This window comes from Galendromus occidentalis, unplaced genomic scaffold (genome assembly GCF_000255335.2).
Source record: "Galendromus occidentalis unplaced genomic scaffold, Mocc_1.1 scf7180000076870, whole genome shotgun sequence".
In the NCBI taxonomy this organism is placed as follows: domain Eukaryota; kingdom Metazoa; phylum Arthropoda; class Arachnida; order Mesostigmata; family Phytoseiidae; genus Galendromus; species Galendromus occidentalis.
Window position 1 is genome coordinate 649,978 of NW_003804859.1, and position 18,482 is coordinate 668,459.

At 51.4% G+C, this 18,482-nt stretch overlaps 2 protein-coding genes across 2 annotated transcripts; one reads left to right on the forward strand and one right to left on the reverse strand.

Annotated features, from left to right (window-relative positions):
* Window positions 1–8,949: 8,949 nt before the first annotated feature.
* LOC108863752 (uncharacterized) lies at window positions 8,950–12,498 on the reverse strand. The gene is made up of 5 exons (XM_018638292.2): window positions 12,425–12,498; window positions 10,789–10,985; window positions 9,572–9,575; window positions 9,238–9,527; window positions 8,950–9,125 (listed from the first exon to the last, which is right to left on the reverse strand). The coding sequence occupies exons 1-5, from the start codon at window positions 12,496–12,498 to the stop codon at window positions 8,950–8,952; spliced, it is 741 nt and encodes a 246-aa protein (XP_018493808.2).
* On the forward strand, window positions 11,381–12,217 carry LOC100897188 (thioredoxin, mitochondrial). Its single transcript, XM_018638305.1, has 2 exons — window positions 11,381–11,563; window positions 11,943–12,217. The coding sequence occupies exons 1-2, from the start codon at window positions 11,385–11,387 to the stop codon at window positions 12,178–12,180; spliced, it is 417 nt and encodes a 138-aa protein (XP_018493821.1). The 5' UTR covers window positions 11,381–11,384; the 3' UTR covers window positions 12,181–12,217.
* Window positions 12,499–18,482: the final 5,984 nt, after the last annotated feature.

The window sequence follows — 18,482 nt, forward strand, 5'->3', positions numbered from 1 at the left end:
TGAGCTCGTGCCCGGGAGGAACGTCCGTACTCCCGGAGCCGGGATCATGGCACATCGGAGCTGCTCCACCGAACCACACGAAATCCACTCGAGCTCCCAATATCCCCAAAGCTCTCCAGCAAGAAATCCCACTCATTTTCTGAGATTCGAACTATGTCTTGCCATCCCTGACTAATTTGCCCAAACTCGAAACTCGTTCCAGGATCGGCACAAGACCCGTTCCCATCGAATGAGTGAAGGAATCAGATCTCTTTCGATCATCGAGCTCTAGGCAGTGCGATCATCGTCCGGATCGATTCATCCGTGAGAATTCCAGATTGCTCCTAGGCTTTCCGCGTTTGTGAATCATTGGTCAGCCAAGGCACCGGCGACACGTGAATTCCCGGCAAAATTAATGGTCGCGTCTCACGACGAGATTGAATATCTTCGCGATTTCCAGAAAAGGTATGAATACGTTCAGTGAAAAGTTGTGCTTTTATGCAAATGTACCCTCGATGGAAGTCAGCTCGTAACAGGATCGATGGAATCGGAGATAAGCAGAATCCTTTCTACCTGCGATCAATTAAAGCATGTTTTCCACTCGGAGGCTTTTTGCTGTGACCACGTCCGAACTTGCATGGCTGAGCTACCTCGCGTTGCTTCAGATGGGGTGGCAGAATGAAAGAGCAGAGGACCACTGATATTTTAAACCAGGAATACCTTGCCAAGATCGCCCCAAAACGCGCCTCGGTACTTGAAACCGGTGATTCTTGCGAAAAGAACTCCCCCTGTCTTCTACCGAGTGTAGACGGGTCACGTACCTGAGTCGAATGTATCCGCTTTGAAATTCTGCACTGCAGCGAATCCAATGACACCAACGGAACCGATGTGTCCACCCACAAGCAAGTGATGCACCCAAGTCGCACACGCGGTGACACCCCAACCCCAACCCCCTTCAGGATAATAATTTTGAGCTATTGTCTCTACCGTCTCCTCGTCCATGGCGACAGCGTTCGCGTGTTGACCCTCGGCTGGTTTCGCGGTACCTTCCTGCGTCCATATTTTGCCATTAAGGCCCACAACCACAGACATGGACCTGTTCCTGCGCGCTCTTCGGTCGGCCGACTTGCGCGGGGGACGATAATCATCTTCGTCTCCAGAACTGAGTAAACTGCTCGTCCGCGTGACAGGTCCAGCCAGACTCTTCGACCTCTTGCTCCGAAAAACGGTCGAGTCCGTTGAAGTCGAGGGTGTCGCCACGGCATGAGAATTCGGGGATGAGAGAAAACTCCTTTCGGTGCCTTGGCTGCTGCTGCCCCCGCTCGAATGGCGGCATAACTCCTCTTTCATGACATACGTTGCTCACTACGTCAACCTTCACAAGATCAGCTGATATCCGGCGTATTCCGTCTCACTACTCTTGGTTGTCACTCCATATCAAGAACCGAAGACCACCATTGGAAAACAAACCGCTACTTCAGACCAGATTGGTACCGCCCTACCTCCTTACCGGAGGCGGGACCCGAGCTACGCCGCTCTGGTAAAACACTCGGCTTCATTACACGCCGACGAACCGAACGCTCGGGGCTTCGTCTGTCATCACCGCAATTTCCTAAAGAGTTGATGATTGTCTCGACTGACAGACTGTCTCGACTCTATAGGTATTTTCGCCTAAGTATTGCATTCCAGGTCGCTCATTCGAAGGAAGCGACTCAATGTATATTGAATTACCTAGGAAGCGGCGGTTACCGTCTTTGCGCGGTGACTTCGCATTATGTGAATCAATTCCCAAGGGGAACGGATCGGCTGGACGGGGAGGGATGCCGTAGTTGGTTGACGGGATGGGGGCTCGCTAGTGACAGATATCGGCTTCGGGAACAAGTGTCCCGGAACCAATTCATGAACCCGGGAAATTAACCAAGTACGGATCACACCTGGATTGAGCCGCATGCATCCTCGTTGCATTAGTCTTCTTTTCCGTACGATAGCCCCTGAGCCGACAGGCCAAGAGTACGAGTGATGCCTGCAGATCACCGACGACGTGTTGATTCTCTGGCTTGCGCTGCCCGATATAAATCATTAGGGTTCGGCAAAACCTCGAGTCTCGAATCCGCCCGCTCGCTGAGGGATGCTTCGATAATTCGATGCTTTGGTAACCCCCTCCGTGGTGGTTGAAGAAGAAAATAAAATCGGATCATATAGGCCATGACAGGCGACAGCACTCTTCCAGCTCAACCTGGACTTCGAAGTACACGGGAGCCGAGCCAAATCGGAATGGAAAAGCATGTGAGCGAAAACCAATATACTCACCATGACATCCATATAGCGAGCCGGCGTACGGTTCCCTCTCGCCTGTATAAGCGCCGTTTAAAGCAGCCCTGCAGTTCGAACCCGACCCGTTGCCGTGCATTTCGTTGAGCTCATTCTCATCACATGGACCCCGCCGATCTCAGCTCCTATTCGAGAACAATTCATTCGGCTCGATGCTGGACTTCGTGGAATAATCCCTAGCTCAGAAACCAATTTCTTCAAGACAAATCCTTGAATTAATCCTTCATCAGTTAGACAGTCTGCGGAGGGAGCCGAGAGCGGGTCATGAGCCTCGGGTCAAGAATATGTCGTCCATCTACAATGTCCTTTGACGACATTGATAGATGCCCCATAAGAAGTTCAAGATCGAAGTTTCTAATGAAATCGAAACGTCGTTAGGAACTCCAGCGGCAGTCTGTATGATCTCGTCCTCGCTCACTGAGTCCGCGATTGGATGGGGAGTCGATTGCGGGTCGACGAACAGAGCGTCTTGATGTAATCACGCTCGGAACGAGGCTTCCGCAGCTCGTTCTATGTTTTCCGAACTCATGGCAATGATCGAAGATTGACGAATCAGAGCAGCTCACTGACTGGAATGTCACGGATGCTGGAAACTTTGCGGCTTGATCGGTTTTGTGTCGCTGCGTGCGCTAGCATGGATCGAGCGCTGACTAAGACGATTACTGCTCATCATGACGCAGCGCGATGAGGCGAAACTTTTTATCGAAATCAGTGATTTGTTACCGTCTTCATTGCGGTCAGTGCATCCGATAAAGAGTCTGTTGTCAAATTAGGACGAATTATCTGGAAACAAATGCAGTCTAGATAACGGCGCTGTAGCGAGAATATACCGGCATAATTGCTCTCATGATATTCACCGACTGGTCCAAGAGCAGCCCAAGCATTGACAAACGGCCCATAATTCCCCCAGAAACGAACTCGGTGCCCGTCCCGTTCTGTCGCTCGAAGTCATCGCCGCGCCGGAGCGGAGGAAGTATTCGCCCATCGGCGCGTTCACTGCGGAGAAAGTGCCGAAGGGCAGCGGAGGATATCAATGCGAACAAATTACGTACGACTGCTATTCGAATATGTATTGACCGAGAAGTCGATGGCGTCCACGGGACGGCATCCTCGTCATCCGACTCGACAGCAAATAGTCCGAGGAGTCACTGAGCCATTAAAAGACGAAGAATAGCTATAATTACAGTGCAACATCTAGATAATTACAGACGAGAGATGGGCCGGTTAGAAGTGCAAACTCGCGGGGCTCGCTTCATGAATGGCCAAGCGCCGCACCTTCTGCGTGCCTGAGGGAGGATCTCATCACAGAACTCTAGGTTTGGACTGGATCCCTCCTGCTGGGAGAGGCGTCAAGGCGTCAAGGAGCTCTCCGCTCCGTATAGGGTCACAGATAATGAAATGTGATGAGAGCGACAGAGTGAGAAGACAGCATTCAGAAGATGAACTCGGAAACCTCCTCAAATATGCGAAAGAACACATCCGGTAAGTTCTCTGGCCCGCATTCGATTCAATTTTCGTAGACCGGGCTTCTCCTGTCGCCTCTGATGACCAGGATCAATGTACCCTTATCCTGCATGAGGTTCGATAACAGGCGTTGCGAAATCGGTGAATCCTTGGCTGATTGATGGCAAAAGGCAATATATCCGAAAACCCGATCTGACCAACAGCAAACGCGTCTCAGGGAAAGCGTCGGCAATACTTCTGGTGATGCGGATATAAACAAGTCTGTTATCTCATTACACTACACGAAAGCAATCAAGTTACGAGATAACGCGCTCAAATACGTGAGCCGACCGCTCCCTTTGGATACTCCCGGAAGTGAGAAACACCGAGTACAGGCGTCCATTTGAATTGAGACGGTCTATTCAGAGGCAAAACTCGAGATGAGTTGTGATCTATGATTCTTCAACTGCGACGACGGCAGCGGCGTAGTGGAACTTGCGTGGGCGCTACTGCATATTCTTGACTCTCGAGTTCATACCCTCAACTTTGCTTTCTGAGGGAAGATCCTAATTTCTCAAGAACATCTGTCGGCCGGCCACGAGAGTCGCAGTCGGGAGTCGGGAACTCTCAGGCCATCGTCACATCACCATGGCGCATGCGAAATCGGATATGGGGAGGACTATCGCGCCCTTGGAACAGAAATCCCTTCAACTAATCCTGAAGGGATAAGTCACCGGCATCTGGCGGAGTTTCGTAACAAATCTCAACCGAAATGACGAATTGAGTGCCTTTGATCTTACGTTGTGTTTTCGGTTTGGGGCAGGTGCGGAACTCGGCTCTCGTACCCCACGAGGACAGAGTTGACAGCTCCAAAGCTCGGGGCCGACAACGAGTATGAGATCTTCGATACTGGGGAGAGGAATTTCTTTCACGAAATATAATTCATGAATGATTATTATCGAAGCCAGGCGGTTACACGTGAGCTCACGGTCAGTATGAAATGCCCCCCCAAAGGAGGACGTGAGTCCTTCCGCGATACTCAGCGGACATTCATTCCTTCCGGAATTATGGCGAGAGGAGGATTATATCCGAGCCGTTCCGGTTTTTTCAGACGCGGTACGGAGTCACTACGCTCTTTCTGTGTCGGACAACTATAGCCTCCCAGCAAAGCGCCCTCAACGAAGTTGCGCCTCGGAGCTACTGATGAGGTTGCCATCAGAGTTCGTGGTCTAGTCGTCGTAGAGTAGTTTGCAGAGTACGAGTAGCGCGAGCTCAATAAGTGACATTAGGATCAAGCTCCCTCGATTGCTTTTTTTTCTAACAAGATTCCTCTGTCGTTAGGATTTTTGGACCCGGGGTGACTCGCCGCTTGCGATGACCCGAGAAGTTTTCTGTGTCCGCCGTCGTTGGATAGGTCGTCCATAAAAACTCAAAATGTTTTATGTGTTTTTTCGTTGCATTTCTGAATAGCCGCCCAAGTATCTTGCAAATCAAATTCGTTTGCCTTTATGGACCCTTGTCTCGATGAAATTGAAGTGCTCTATCGGGAGATTTCTCCAAGTGTCCTTCTGAGCGCTGTGATTCCGCTCATGCGGGGGCAACAATCTCGATTCCTCGCGTGGAGAACTTCTAGCTTGATTGCTTGTCTCTCGTCCTTCTCCTGATTACCTAGTTCGATTTCGAAATGCTGAAGATTCCCGACGGGCATCCACTTGCGTCTCCCAGAACGTACGTCGAAATCATTCGATCCTCTAAGTCATCCTCGGTGACGTTTTGCGCAGTCAGCTCAATCGACAACAACCGTATTCTGCCACAATAAACATTGGACAGACGTATAATAAACAGGATCGCAATCACCAAACAGAATACACGAGACGCAACATGGACGTTCCAGGGCTTCCCGAGGCAGAGACGGCGTCCTCAACTCCGGACGGAAGGAAGCAGACCAGCAAGGAATAGTGGACAGACACAAGGACAGGCCGGACTTGGTTTATTCCTTCCGAAAAGAGAGTGTGCTTCAGCGCCTATCTTGCTCGCCTCGAGTTCCTAGTTCCCTCTCTTCGAAGATGGAAGCAAAAGAAAAAAAAGTCAACTCCGAGCGTCGTCGCCGCCGCACAAGTTGGGCGAGTGAGTGAGCGATCGTTCGTTCGTTCTCGCGCGGTCTTTCTCAATAAGAAACAAGTATCGACGACGTCTTGCTCCAAAGCTCTGGATCGTAGAGCCTTCGATGCCAACAGTGTCTAAGTGTTCGCCCTCGACAAGTGATGATGTGAGTGAGCGAAAGAGCTCTTTTCAAGTCGCGGATGCCTTCCCAGAAGGACTCCGCGACACACTCTGTGGAACTCACACGCACCCTGCAGACAATAGCAGATCCGAAAGATGTGTTTAGATTTTAGTTGGTCGATTTCGACGCTAATAAGGTCGCTGACCCGTCCGCTCGCGTAGATATTTTTTCCCTTATCGCCGATCTCGCTACCGCTCCGTTGGGTTACGCTGGTGATATATCGGTGAGCTGGTGCTGAATATAAGGATCGTGTCGTGCGCGTATACGACTCCGGGCAAACCCGCAGCAAACAGAACTGTCGCGAAACGCTGTACGTCTTGCTCCGTCTTCACTCGTCTCGGTCGCTGTAATTGGGGGTTGGGGTGACTCTCCTCATTTTTAGGTTCTCCGCGAATGTCGCCGGCTGGCGGGACTTCCATCCCGACGAATTGGAAACGAAAGGAATGAAATGGAAACGATTGAGATCGAATCAGAACAACGTTTTTGGATTGGACCGGAGAGATCGAGCGTTTCTTCTGCGATGAAAAATGAGAAGCCATGATTTTCTCTTTTTTGTGCGTTTCTGACGAGTCTACTAGTCGGGGATACGAGCTCCAGTAAACCCGATGAGGAGTCCTTGACGATCTTCGCTCGTTTTTCCGGTGCCGTTATTTCTATATCGTCTCAGTCAGTCAGTCATCGCTTGCCAGGACATACAGATCTATTCGAAGACACGCTCGGCTGTAATGGGTCCGATATTTACATGGCCTACCGTGGCAATCGACTTACGGAGCGCTTTCATTTGTAGTCCAATAAGGCAGGGGGGGGGGGAGAGTGCGACAGACCAGGACACGAGGAAGATACGGCTGAGCGCAATGGAAGAATTGGCAAATACGGACCAGGCTCGCTGGGGCTAGTCGAGCCCATCTGAGCGCTACCTATTTCTCGCTTTGGGCCTTTCGGAGGACACACCTTTGTTCTCGAAACAAAGCATTCTATGTCGTCCTTCTTCGAACAAAGGACGATACTGGTCCGGGGCGTGCTTATACGCCGCGGTAGAGTTGTTTGTCTCTAGTGTTTTTCCCCCGAATCTCACTGCGCTCCGAAGAAATTCCCCCTGCAGATTCCAGAGGTCACGGGACTGAAGCTGTCACGCAAAAGATTCGCAGGAAGATTCGACCTCCCCTAGGTGCGTTCACTCTCTCGGATTGAAAAAATAGAATTCGTCACTTGCGGCTTCCTCGACGTGATGGTACTGGTCGACCCTAATATTAGACGGTATGATGTGGTAAGACGAAGAAAATGGGGAAACAGTTCAGAATTGTATGAATTCTAGCGGCTCGAGAGCGCCATGGTCAAGCTCAGCATGTCACGCCCGTTCAAAGTATCGTGAATCTCGCGAAAACCGGGACCTTGCCGAATTCGAAGAGCAGAGGGTCAACCGGGCTCCAGTATTTTATTAGCCTCCCGGAGAGCCAGCGATACCTGTTGTCTAGATTGTCGAGTTCGGATGAAAGTAGGAAGAGAAAGTCGAGGTGGTCCGTCATGAACGGGGACATCAAGACGACAGACAGGCATCCGAAAGTTCAAGGGCCGCCATGGGTAAGTACGGGATTGGCTTAGAAAGATCCCAACTCCCAACCCCTCTCTCCGGAAGGCACGCCAGACCTTCGTGGGCACGATCCTCATCTCTTTTCTCTAATTACAAACGGAGCATATAATAGGAGGAGTGACCTCGTTGAGACGCTGCGTTCAAAGCTTCCCACAATGACCCGGGAGAATGCCGAACTGCAAACGACATCAATGAAGAGGGTGTGCCCACTTTTGTGAAGTCTCACGCTGTCTTGACGGTCGGCCGCGCTGACCAGGAGACGGTTGACCGGACAGAACGAACAAATGAAGGGAGGCCGGAAAAACAAAATACGTATCCTGAAATAGATGAATGAATGCTCGATAGATGCTCGGCCAACATCTTGTACGGAGGGACCACAATACATAGATGGAGCCTAATGAGACGGAACGGTTAGTCCCCTCTGTTGCGACAGAATCTGCCGTACACGTCGCGTGATCGTCTTCGAATAAAGCGAGCTGAGGGACACAGTCAAATGAAACTCCAACCGTCTGGGCTCGTAGGCTTCATGCCAATCGATGAGAATAATTCAGAAAGCACCGAACTTCCCTGAGTGTCCCTCCGAGGTCGAATCAACTCTCATTCCGCGTTTCCCTCCGTCGATTCTGAGTGAGAGCAGGGCCCGTACCTCGGGAGCTGCTTCTTTGTACGATGCGGAATTCGGAGTCCCTTAGAGGTCCAGACTCCGAGATACAACGATTGATTTCGAGCTAGGCCGAGTTGCGCGATGAAGCAGAGTTCCGATTTCGAACAGTCGGAGCCCTCAGGTCTGTCTTAGAGTCTTGGCAATTTCGGATACCCCCCCTCATCGCATTGTCCAAGGAGTAGCAGCTCGAGTACACAGAAGGATTCGCTCATCCGCAGGCTTTCCGGAACGAGGATCATCCTAGTGTGCTACTCCGAAAGACCTCCGCGAAGACCTTGATATCCACCAACTATGACTCCGCTCATGGATCAGGAATGAGCACGTGAGGGAACTCGGAGAGATGCTCCCCTCGGCAGTGGAACAGCGAAAATAGGCCATGTCTGGCCCTGGGGCGTTGAAGTACATATGTAGGTAGTTTCGAGATTCTGAATATTGGGAATCTATCCCGTGCCCGACTCAATAATTACACGGAAAGTTCTCCTTTGTTTGAGACTCCCATTCTTTGTTCTCCTCTGTGGCTTACGATCACCTATGTCGGACAATTCGACAAGTGGTTCGCCTAACCGTCCCGAGTTCGGTGAGATATTGTTTGTGCGTTGCGATCGTCCGCGAATGAGTCCCTCATTGAGGGTTATCAGCCGTCCATTCGTTCTCAGCTCAGTAATAAAACAGAGCAAGAACAGTACAGACGCATTGGAGTGCGCCGGTTGAATAGAAGTAAGACGCCGCTCCATCCGAGTCCACGTCCCACTGCTGGCCGTAAGCGACTCTGATACCTGCTCCTCTATTTTCCACGAGTACCGTGTGACAGATGAATTTGTACTGACCTCCACCTGCATTCGGAAGCTCGTTTCAGAACACGGGTCTGTTACAATTTTGTCAGTTGTTGTTACAATTGTTGAGAGTTCGAGGCAACACCCGAGCGAAAGACAAAAATCCCTATACCTGAATCTGTCACACTCCTCAGACTCGCGGCTGTCGTTGGTCGTAGAGCCTCTTCTTCTTTGAGCCGGTCCGTTCTGAGCTTGAGTTGACCAACCACGTCCTCGGATATGCGCTGCGCGAGTTTGGACACCGCAGAGCCGTCGTAGACCTCGACTGTGTCCAACAGAGGGTTGACCACTTCTTTCATGAGTGATTTGGCTTCGTCCGGTTTGAAGCGCAAGTCAAGCGATGGCCTCAGATTGAATTTGGCCGACATCGCGCGCAGTGGGGATTCGACAAACAAGAGCTTCCTGAAAACCGCGACAACTATCGCGACTGCGAAGTCTCGACGAACGTGCCTGGCGGTCTCCATGGCGACCGGAGGACGAACCGCGCGACAACAACGCTTGGTCAGCTGCTAGGATGCTACATAGTATAGGATGGGGAAGACATTCGGCTACAGATGATGTGGGAGCAGCGGGGCCTATGAAGGCTCACGGGGTTAACTCATGAAGTAAGTGCTTGCAAAATTACGGATCCACGGAGCTTCGACCAATAAAGTACATACCTATTCCCTCTGCGAGCCGTGAGTACTCACGAAGCAGCGATAAGAAATAGAGCTCCGAGCGACTCGGATGTTCAAAAGCAATGCAGTGGAATGGGATAATAGATACTCCCGTTCTCCTATTCGACCTGATGTAGGATTGTCCTGAACTCAGATAACCTCCTTTGGCCAGAACCCAAGTTATCGTTCAAGCAGACGGTAGCCGAATCGAATTCGCGAAAAGGGCATTCATTTCCCATGACGAAGAATACCTACGATGATTAATGTCACGATACTCCGCGAGCGGACGATCATAGAATGTCGTGATTCTTGTTTAGGATTACAGGACAAACACTCTCCCCTACGGAGTTTGCCTCAGGGCAAGCAGGAACGCAGATAGCCTTAAAATTCCTCTGATACACACAATGGAAGAGTCCCAACGCCCGAATGTTAATCGCGAGATGGGGAAACCCAACATCAGGAAGCTATTGGCGCCCATCGCTATCGAATATCTCCGTATACCCACGGATACCGCCGACACCACCCGCGCGTGTCGGGCCGGACGATTTGGAAGGATTGACACCCAGAAATTCGTTTGATTAACGATCGTGCATTGGCAGAAACCAATATCAACTGGCCGAATGGAACTATAGCGGGCACCACCGAATTCACTGAATGTCAGATGCCTGGTGTAGGCAGATCGGCTGCCAGTCTCGTCCCATGGCTGCTCGCGTGTATCGGGACGAGGAACCCCAGATGTTTTCCGTTCTTTCTCGAGGTAGGCATGTGTATCAGCGCGGCATCACGCCTGATCTTGGAACAGTTGAATCGTGTTTCATCTCGGAGCTGTAGATTGAGCGTAACCGCTGTAGTCATGTTTTTCTCCCTTCGGAAGGCTACACAATATGTTCATGTATATCTCGCTGGGTCTTTTTTTCGGACAGCGGAATCGCTATCGATACGGAATACGGACGACGATGCAAGCCAGGAACGAGAAGCTAGAAGAATAGGGAAGGAATCGCTCTCACCAATATGGAGATCCGGAGTGTTTTTCCACTTGTGTTTCGCTGGAGCTAGAAGCTGGCCGAAGGCGAATGCAACTCCCTCGATGAGTATGTGGACCGCCAATCCGCAGCATACAACGACCCATCCCCATCCTCCTTCCGGGTAGTAATGTTGACGTATGGTAGCGACTTTATTCGCTTTCTCTTTCCGATGCTGCAATCTGAAAACGACCGCAGAGCTTCAGTCCCTCTACCTGACTCTCCACATGAGCTTGGCGCTACCTCCCTGTCGATTGGGAAATCTTTCTGGTCTCGGCCTCTTGGTAGTATTATATATTTCGCGAAATCTAGACGAAAACTTGAGAAGGAACCTGCGCTCAAATTGAGAACATTCACCCAGCATAAATTCCCCCTGAGAAGGCGAAGTGACATTAAGTCTGCTAGTATTTGGCGAAAAGACTCAATCGAATCTCATATATCGCATCTGGAAAAGATCGGATCCGTAACTTTAGCGATTGTCGCGCGCCGCCTCATTCTCTCCGCTTCCCAGTATTCTATCCAGCTGTCAACAGCAACACGACGGTGTCGTCTGCTTCGCGCACGTTCAAGAACACAACAAAATGGCGACATCTCTGCGCTGTCTGAGCTCTCGCGCGACTCGTCTTATTTGCGCGAATTCCAGGCGGAACATCACGCTGTCAGCATGCCGACAGGAGATGTTCAGTATCCAAGACGAGAAAGACTTCAAAGAAAAAGTCATCGCGAGCGATAGACCAGTTGTTGTCAACTTCAAAGCAAGGTTAGTGGGCTTCCGCGAGCTGGAGAGCACGAACAAGAGCTCGTTCAATAGCTTATCTAGCATATGAATCCGTCCTGGAGCTCCAAGCTCCCGCCGTCGTCTTCCGTCGACTTGCGGTCGCAGCCGGGCGGGCCACATCTACAGCGAATTAAATTCAACCTCACATTCGGACGGAGTAACCTCTTTCTGAGAGACTTTTCCGACGGTGTTCGAACGCCGTCGCATCGTTCCCTAAGAGGCTTTTTTCGTCCCGATGATTCCGACCTCGAGCCGAGCTTTGCCCTCGGACGGAGCACTCCGTGGTCGGACACGACGGTATATAGCTGACAATGTTGTGTCGATAGTGAGAGCGTCGCCCAAAGCCGAACTTGTGTTGCAGTTGGTGTGGACCGTGCAAGATGCTCACTCCCAGACTAGAGAAGATCATGGATACCCGCATGGATACGATGCACTTCGCCAGAGTCGACATCGACGACAACGTGGAGATAGCGATGGAGTACTCGATTGATGCCGTGCCGGCCATAGTAACATTCAAAGGAGGGAAAGTTGTCGACAAAGTCATTGGATTGAAAGACGATGATCAACTCATATCCATGGTCGACAAACTCAATAATTAGTCATAGGAATAAAATGACGAGGCAAATTCAATTTTTTTCGGAGTCCGGATTCATTAATAATGTGCAAGACTTGCATGTACCCGCGGAATGTCTCCTCGTGGAGAGCGCGGATGACCCTTCTTGAGTAATTCGTCATTCCAGTAAACAGTAAATGATATCATCTGAGTCATAAGTCATAACGAAACGCTACTGGAGTAGACGAAGATCTGATAGCTCAACTCCCAGAGCTCGCGAAATATCTCACCTATGATAGTAGTCCTGATGATGGCACAGGAGCCGGGCGTATTGTTCCTCGAATCCCAAATCCTGAGGAACCATCAAATTCAGACCTGCTGGTGCGCTGAGCGGTCTCGGAACGGAGTCCCCACTGGAAGAGCCGGCAGACGAATCTTTCGATTCGCTCCTCTTCTTGATGTGAATTCTGGGCTTGGGGAGAGGCACTCCGTCCAGGAGGCCGTTCGTGTACCTCGGGGACTTGATTCGTCGCTGATTTTTCAGGAAGAACATCTGTGGGAGACAAAGACCCAGGATGAGCTTTAGACATTCCTTCAATTAAGATTCCGGGGGCTATCCTGTGAGCACTCAGCTTCATCATCCATCATGGACCCCTCCACGGCTAAAGCCGCTTGTGGTCGTTCGAGCTCTGGTAGTGTCGGTGAAGGCTCGAAGAGACCGTTTCCAGGATATCGTTGGCCTACGTTTGTTTTAGCTCAGGTCTACTCATTTTTGAACAGTTTCATTCGCAACCCATTCGCCACGAGTAGTCAGTCGGAAACCCGCTGACTCAGAGTCGGTTCCGGCTTGCCTACGGCTCAACGAGGGTCACCTGATTGCTGTTTGTCATTCCTCCATGCGGTAAAGTGTCACTTTTCTCTCCGCGATGTGCGCATCTATGCTTGTCGCCCTGGGTCGACATACCCGCCCAGGCGTCCGGACCTGAGCCCCGGGCGGGCTCAAGAAAGACCCCGAACTCGACGAAAGCAGCGAGATAGCTGAAAGTTTGATGATGTGGCTGATTCTACCGAATGTCTCCCGAGAGAGAGAGCCCGGAGGCCGTTCGACACTGGAGCACACGTCCATCAGGCTTTCGCGAAGATAGTGTTCTCAATAAACATGTCGACGAGCCGCTTCTCCGATCGAGGTGCGACATACTCGAGGAATTCCGACAAACGGGTTTTGCTCGGGGGGTCAGCGCCAATGAGGTCACAAGGAAAGAATTTCAAACATGCTCCAGCAACGACCGACCACAACCGACCATCCTTCGCTCATGAATGCCCAGGAGCATCCGATGACAAACTCGAATGTTTGACCGGGTCAGGGGCGAACCGGATCCACATGAACCTTTTTCCTGCTTGTTCAGGCGCTCGCATCATCGAGGTCTCAAATGGACGAGGATTCTTTCATTCGGGGACACACTGTTCCATTCGTTTGCTCCCGCAGGCATTGAGCCGATCGGAATCACTCATTTCTGAGGACGCCCGTATCGACCGTAAGTTCCATGTCTACCCGGATTCCTAAGGTTCGACTCGAAATGCCAGGAATCGGTTTCCCGTCGTCGCGTCGTTTTAAGCAGCCGAGTCGTCATTATCCCACGTGGAAGCGGAAACATGCCTCATAGGCGGAGACATGCCACGATATTGAACATTTTTCACTCGGGATTGACGGGACTAGTATCGATTCCTTTCGACGAGCTCCGTACCAAAGGAAGCTCTCCTGGGATTATCGATTCATTCCGCGACTAAATACCATCCTATCTACGAATACTCTTATCGCATGGCGCGTAACACGGCTACAAAGAAACGCGATCCGACGAAATCGTATGAGAAATAAATTAAAACTGGCCTCCGCGCGGCGAATCAGCTCTGAGGTGCTCTGCATTGAAGCCTTGATTTTGCCACAGATGATAAGCTCCTGGAGATAGAAAACGTATAAGCAAATGATCATGGAGCACTTCCCGACAGATCCTACGAAAACTCTCTGTTACAGGCGGGATGTCGGAAAGGGTCTTCTCGCTCTTGATCAATCCTTCGGAGGTCTGAGATGGAGTCCTCGATGGAAGGACAGTGAATGCCTGACTGAGCTCGGAGCCACCGAAGGAAGATACCTCAGCAAATCGTCAGGAACGATGCTCGAAATGTTGTAAGAAGGGAAACAAAACTCCCCCGCAACCCCCAAATCCTTGCCCGACTATCGTGAGTCTGCCAAAAACAAATAAGGGCTCGCATTGTAACTACGGCGCGTCAGCTCCGTGGGTATGCATGTATTCAGGACTATTGTGTATCTCTCGTCCGCATCCGTCATCACTGGAGGGCATTAAACTCGCGTCCCACGCCTCTGGAGCCTGCAATGGGAACGTGTTCAAGAGTGACCTCTTTCCTTCCTCTGGAGTCGTTGCAGTTTGTGACTTGAAAGCGATCCCCGAATTCATGATTCCGCGCGCGGAACGTCATGGGTCGAAAGTCGCGTGAACCGAAAATCAGAACCACCTCGACTCCCTTCCCAGAACATAAATAGCGAGCTGTCGTCTCGCCCTCACCTTTGGGCCCCCCATCGAGATCGGAGAAAAACCGCGATCCGCCATCAGGACACTCGCTACAGTGTTCGTGGAAGCGAGACACTCCCCCATGCGACTGGAGTTCCGTGGAACTGCGATTGACTTGTTATTATTGAAAATCGATTCGGCGATACTCAAGCATCTCCGGATCTCGCATCAAGGAGTGTTGCGAAATTGCGAGTTTCTTATCCGGAAAAAGTATTCCACCGCTCCGCAGTATTTACCCCTCTTTCCCCCGGAGTCACGATCAGTGTAGAGCCGGCGGCTATTTCTTATGGTATGGTATCTTGATGACGCCCCATGTCCTCACATTTCCCGAAATACGGCGCGCAGCCGAGACATACAGGAGATTGCTTGCGAACCAGGTGCAGATAGGAAGATTGCGGGTAATCCACAATGAGCCTTCAGATGACTCTTGCGCAAGTGCGGAGCAGCCAAATACTTCATCACGTCAACACGACATCACGTATGGGGAGTAGGGGATCACGTCCATGAAGGAAATCATATGGTGTACCAGCCTCTCTCCAGGCGACCGAGGACCATCTCGGAGGGGCCATGTCCGGTCTACGGGTAGCCGAGAGGGTTGACGGCAGCTGTCCGGAGTTCTCGGGGCTCTCGCATAACCTCTGTGACCCAAGTCCCCAATATGCTACGTAATATGATATCGCGATCGTTTGTCTTAGGGTTCGATCATTCTGCGTACATACAACATATATATCCATGCGAGCCCTTCGACGGCTCAGGCTGAGCTTGCATACCGTCTCAGGCGGCGCCACTGATACCGTACGGTGAGAAAAAGATCGCTGGTCCTAAAGTCGAGAACTCTTGTTCGGTTTGCAAACTCAGATATCCCGCATGAGGAGTTCAGCTCGTGGAGAATATAATGTTTTCTGTGCCTCCTGACTTGATGAACAAGGACTCAGGCTTCAAAAAGAGATTCGAGAAACTTATTTCAGGTCAGAAAGCCGCTTGGAAACGTATATGGTGGATCGCACGGCCATCACGGAACTCATTCACAGGCTTTTTAGAAGCTGTTCGTGGTACACAGTATGACCCTTTGGTGATTAAATTGTCCCTCCATTTTGCGCGCGTGATCAGCACAGAGTAAACGGCGCCAGGACTCCAGATTTATCGTTCAGAGGCGTTCCGAGCTCGGCATCATATTTCCCCTTCGGTCACGGATATTCCCTAGTTGGGAGGGGAATTCGCGTGGAGAAGTCGCACCGTAGAGGAGCTTCATCTGACGTGCGACTACCCTCGCATGATGCTCAGAGGAGGCTCGAACTAACAATTAGTCCTCATCGATAGGTTTCGTGACATGCAAACAAAGAGCGCGTACTTCCATCGGGCAGAGAATGCTGGCGCTTGTGAACCGGCCCCGGCGAAAAGTGAACCACCGTGGCACCGCTCCCTGTCATTCCTCTCAAACTGGTCCATATGGACCACGGAGGCCCATGGCGGTTTCGGGTCTCCCAAGGTCTATAGAGGATCGAATGCTAAGAATACACAGGGGCTCCACAAGGTTACACGGCTCGGAGGACTTCGGGGACCACTCTCCTAAAACTTTCGCTGTTCCAAAGGTCAAGGTTTGACGGAGGACTTCTTCCGGGGATACTCGCCGTTACTTGTCAGCATCGTACTACCCACGGTGAATGAATATCGAAAATTGAAGGAATGGTGCCGTCTAGAAAGGTCTCGGTGAATTCCTCTGAGTATGGGATCGAAGCGGCCTCTGCTCGCTCTTCCATTTTTTTCGGCTTTCATTGATGCTCATCAGAGCACCGGGAAAATGAACTAGGTCACTGTATTTACGACGGAGACTCCCGGGTTGGGCGTGGGGAGAACCTTCCGCATTCCGCAGCTTCTTCGAGGTATCGGAAGATCCCCCAGGGACGCTCAATCAGCGGAAGGTCATCTCCGCGAATGAATCATATAACCTCCCGCAGGTTGAAGGGATCCATCAATCAGGAATAGGGTCAAGTGAATTTTTTTATCCATGTAGTCAACCTATTCTTCCGAGATTGCTGAGGGTGATGGAAATTCGGGGTTGACTTCGCTAAATCTCCGGGTAGATTGCCGACTGAGCAATCGACGATCCCGGGGAATATCTCAGCTACAAGGATGAGAGATCTCTAGACGGGTTCTCAGGCGAGCTGCATACGATTTCACACTGTAGTTGAGGCTGCCGTGCCGGTTTTCTGGAGAATAAGGGACCTCCCGAGGCACCTCGCTGTTGTTCCTCGTCCTTCGTTTACTCTCTTTTCCTTCGGGTATTCTACGGGTCAAACTCCCGCATCAAGTCCCCAAAAAAATTAGACCCCATCTGATCTCACTCAGTGGGCTTCCTCCGTTGAGACTCCCACCGCTGGCCTCGGATGTCACCGTTTTTATCAGCTGTCTTCCATTGGCCGATGTTCCGCCCGAACAGTCAGTGAAAGCATTGAATCGCAGAGTACATCCCCAAGCATCGGACACTGAGGGACGGGGAGAAGGTGACGGAGTAAGATCCTATCGGAATCTGGCGCGACGCTATCCCTGGAAATCAGGGACTTACTCGTGACTCATATGCGTCGGGCCGGATACTCGCGCCATGCAGTCGAAGTTTCGGAGCCGAAGTCGCAGTGTGGCCAGCGAGGGACTCCGTGCGAGAATCGGCTTATCAGTTGTTCTAGGAGGCTCGCGCGATGAGATGTTGACGGAACCGGAATTTCCGGGACAGGAAACGATGAAAATACCGGGAGCTTCAATTTCTGGTCGACGGCATGGTTATGCGCGATCAGAACCTCCATATCGGTCGAAATTCAACAAAGGCCAGTCATGGTTTGCGATGGCCATGAGGCTCATATCAGGTTCGGTAAACAGCGGACCGCTGTCTCACTTTTAGCGGAATTAATTTGAGGAACTCGTCCGCAATGGAAATCCTCTCGCCACGGGAAGACAAAGCGGAGCTGAGTATCCCCAGACCCAAGGTGACGAGCGTCAAGAGGCGGACGAGGGCTTCTTCTCCCGAACGCTGCGCGAGCACCATGACATTTTCTCGGGATATCTGAGCAACCCCTCGAAGAGTCGACTGCGAACGGGGTCGAATCCGCATATCGGGTTCTCCCCATGTGGAATGATGAAATTATCGATGGGGAGGAAGCGGTGACGTCACAACGGATACATTTGGACATTCCTCTGCCGTCTCTCTTGGACTTTTCCTCTCTCTGCGAGGTAGAGATGACGACGTTCCTCGCCTTGTGGATCCCACGGCCCGCGAAGATCATGATACGTCACCGACCGTCACCATTAACCTCACCCGCTGTCGTTTGGTCATCCGTCGGTAGGTCCGAAGATCGAAAGGGGGAGGACGCTCTGCAACGAGGCGGCCGAGACAGCGCCGGCGAGTCACGCCGGACCGAGGCGGTTTTCCATTACAAGCCAACCACAGGCCTTTGTCCACAATCCAGTCGAGCGCTCGGTCGACCATCCGACAAGCCGGAGCAGACCAACGTCGGTCGCCGCCCGACCGACGAAATCTGCCTCGGCAATTGATATCTCTTCTCTCGCAGTGACACACACTCGCAGAGACGAATTCAACAAGCAGACTTTCCGAATGGACGACCACATTCCTCCTCAGTCTCTCGTTTTTATGCCTCCCCTCCTCGAGGAGGCGTAGAATCGGAGACGCCTCGGACAGAGACAAGGACTCGGAATGAACTCTTTTCAAGCGCCTCCACTCAAGTGCCGGGCACGAAACTCGCGACCT

Excerpts from the sequence above, each read along its gene's own strand:
- LOC100897188 (XM_018638305.1), top strand. The coding sequence starts at position 11,385 with ATGGCGACATCTCTGCGCTGTCTGAGCTCTCGCGCGACTCGTCTTATT. Across the intron at positions 11,564-11,942 it reads GTTGTCAACTTCAAAGCAAG|TTGGTGTGGACCGTGCAAGA; the intron begins GTTAGTGGGCTT and ends CTTGTGTTGCAG.
- LOC108863752 (XM_018638292.2), bottom strand. The coding sequence starts at position 12,498 with ATGGTTCCTCAGGATTTGGGATTCGAGGAACAATACGCCCGGCTCCTG. Across the intron at positions 10,986-12,424 it reads CATCAGGACTACTATCATAG|ATTGCAGCATCGGAAAGAGA; the intron begins GTGAGATATTTC and ends GGTCGTTTTCAG. Across the intron at positions 9,126-9,237 it reads GAGGAGTGTGACAGATTCAG|GTGGAGGTCAGTACAAATTC; the intron begins GTATAGGGATTT and ends TTCCGAATGCAG.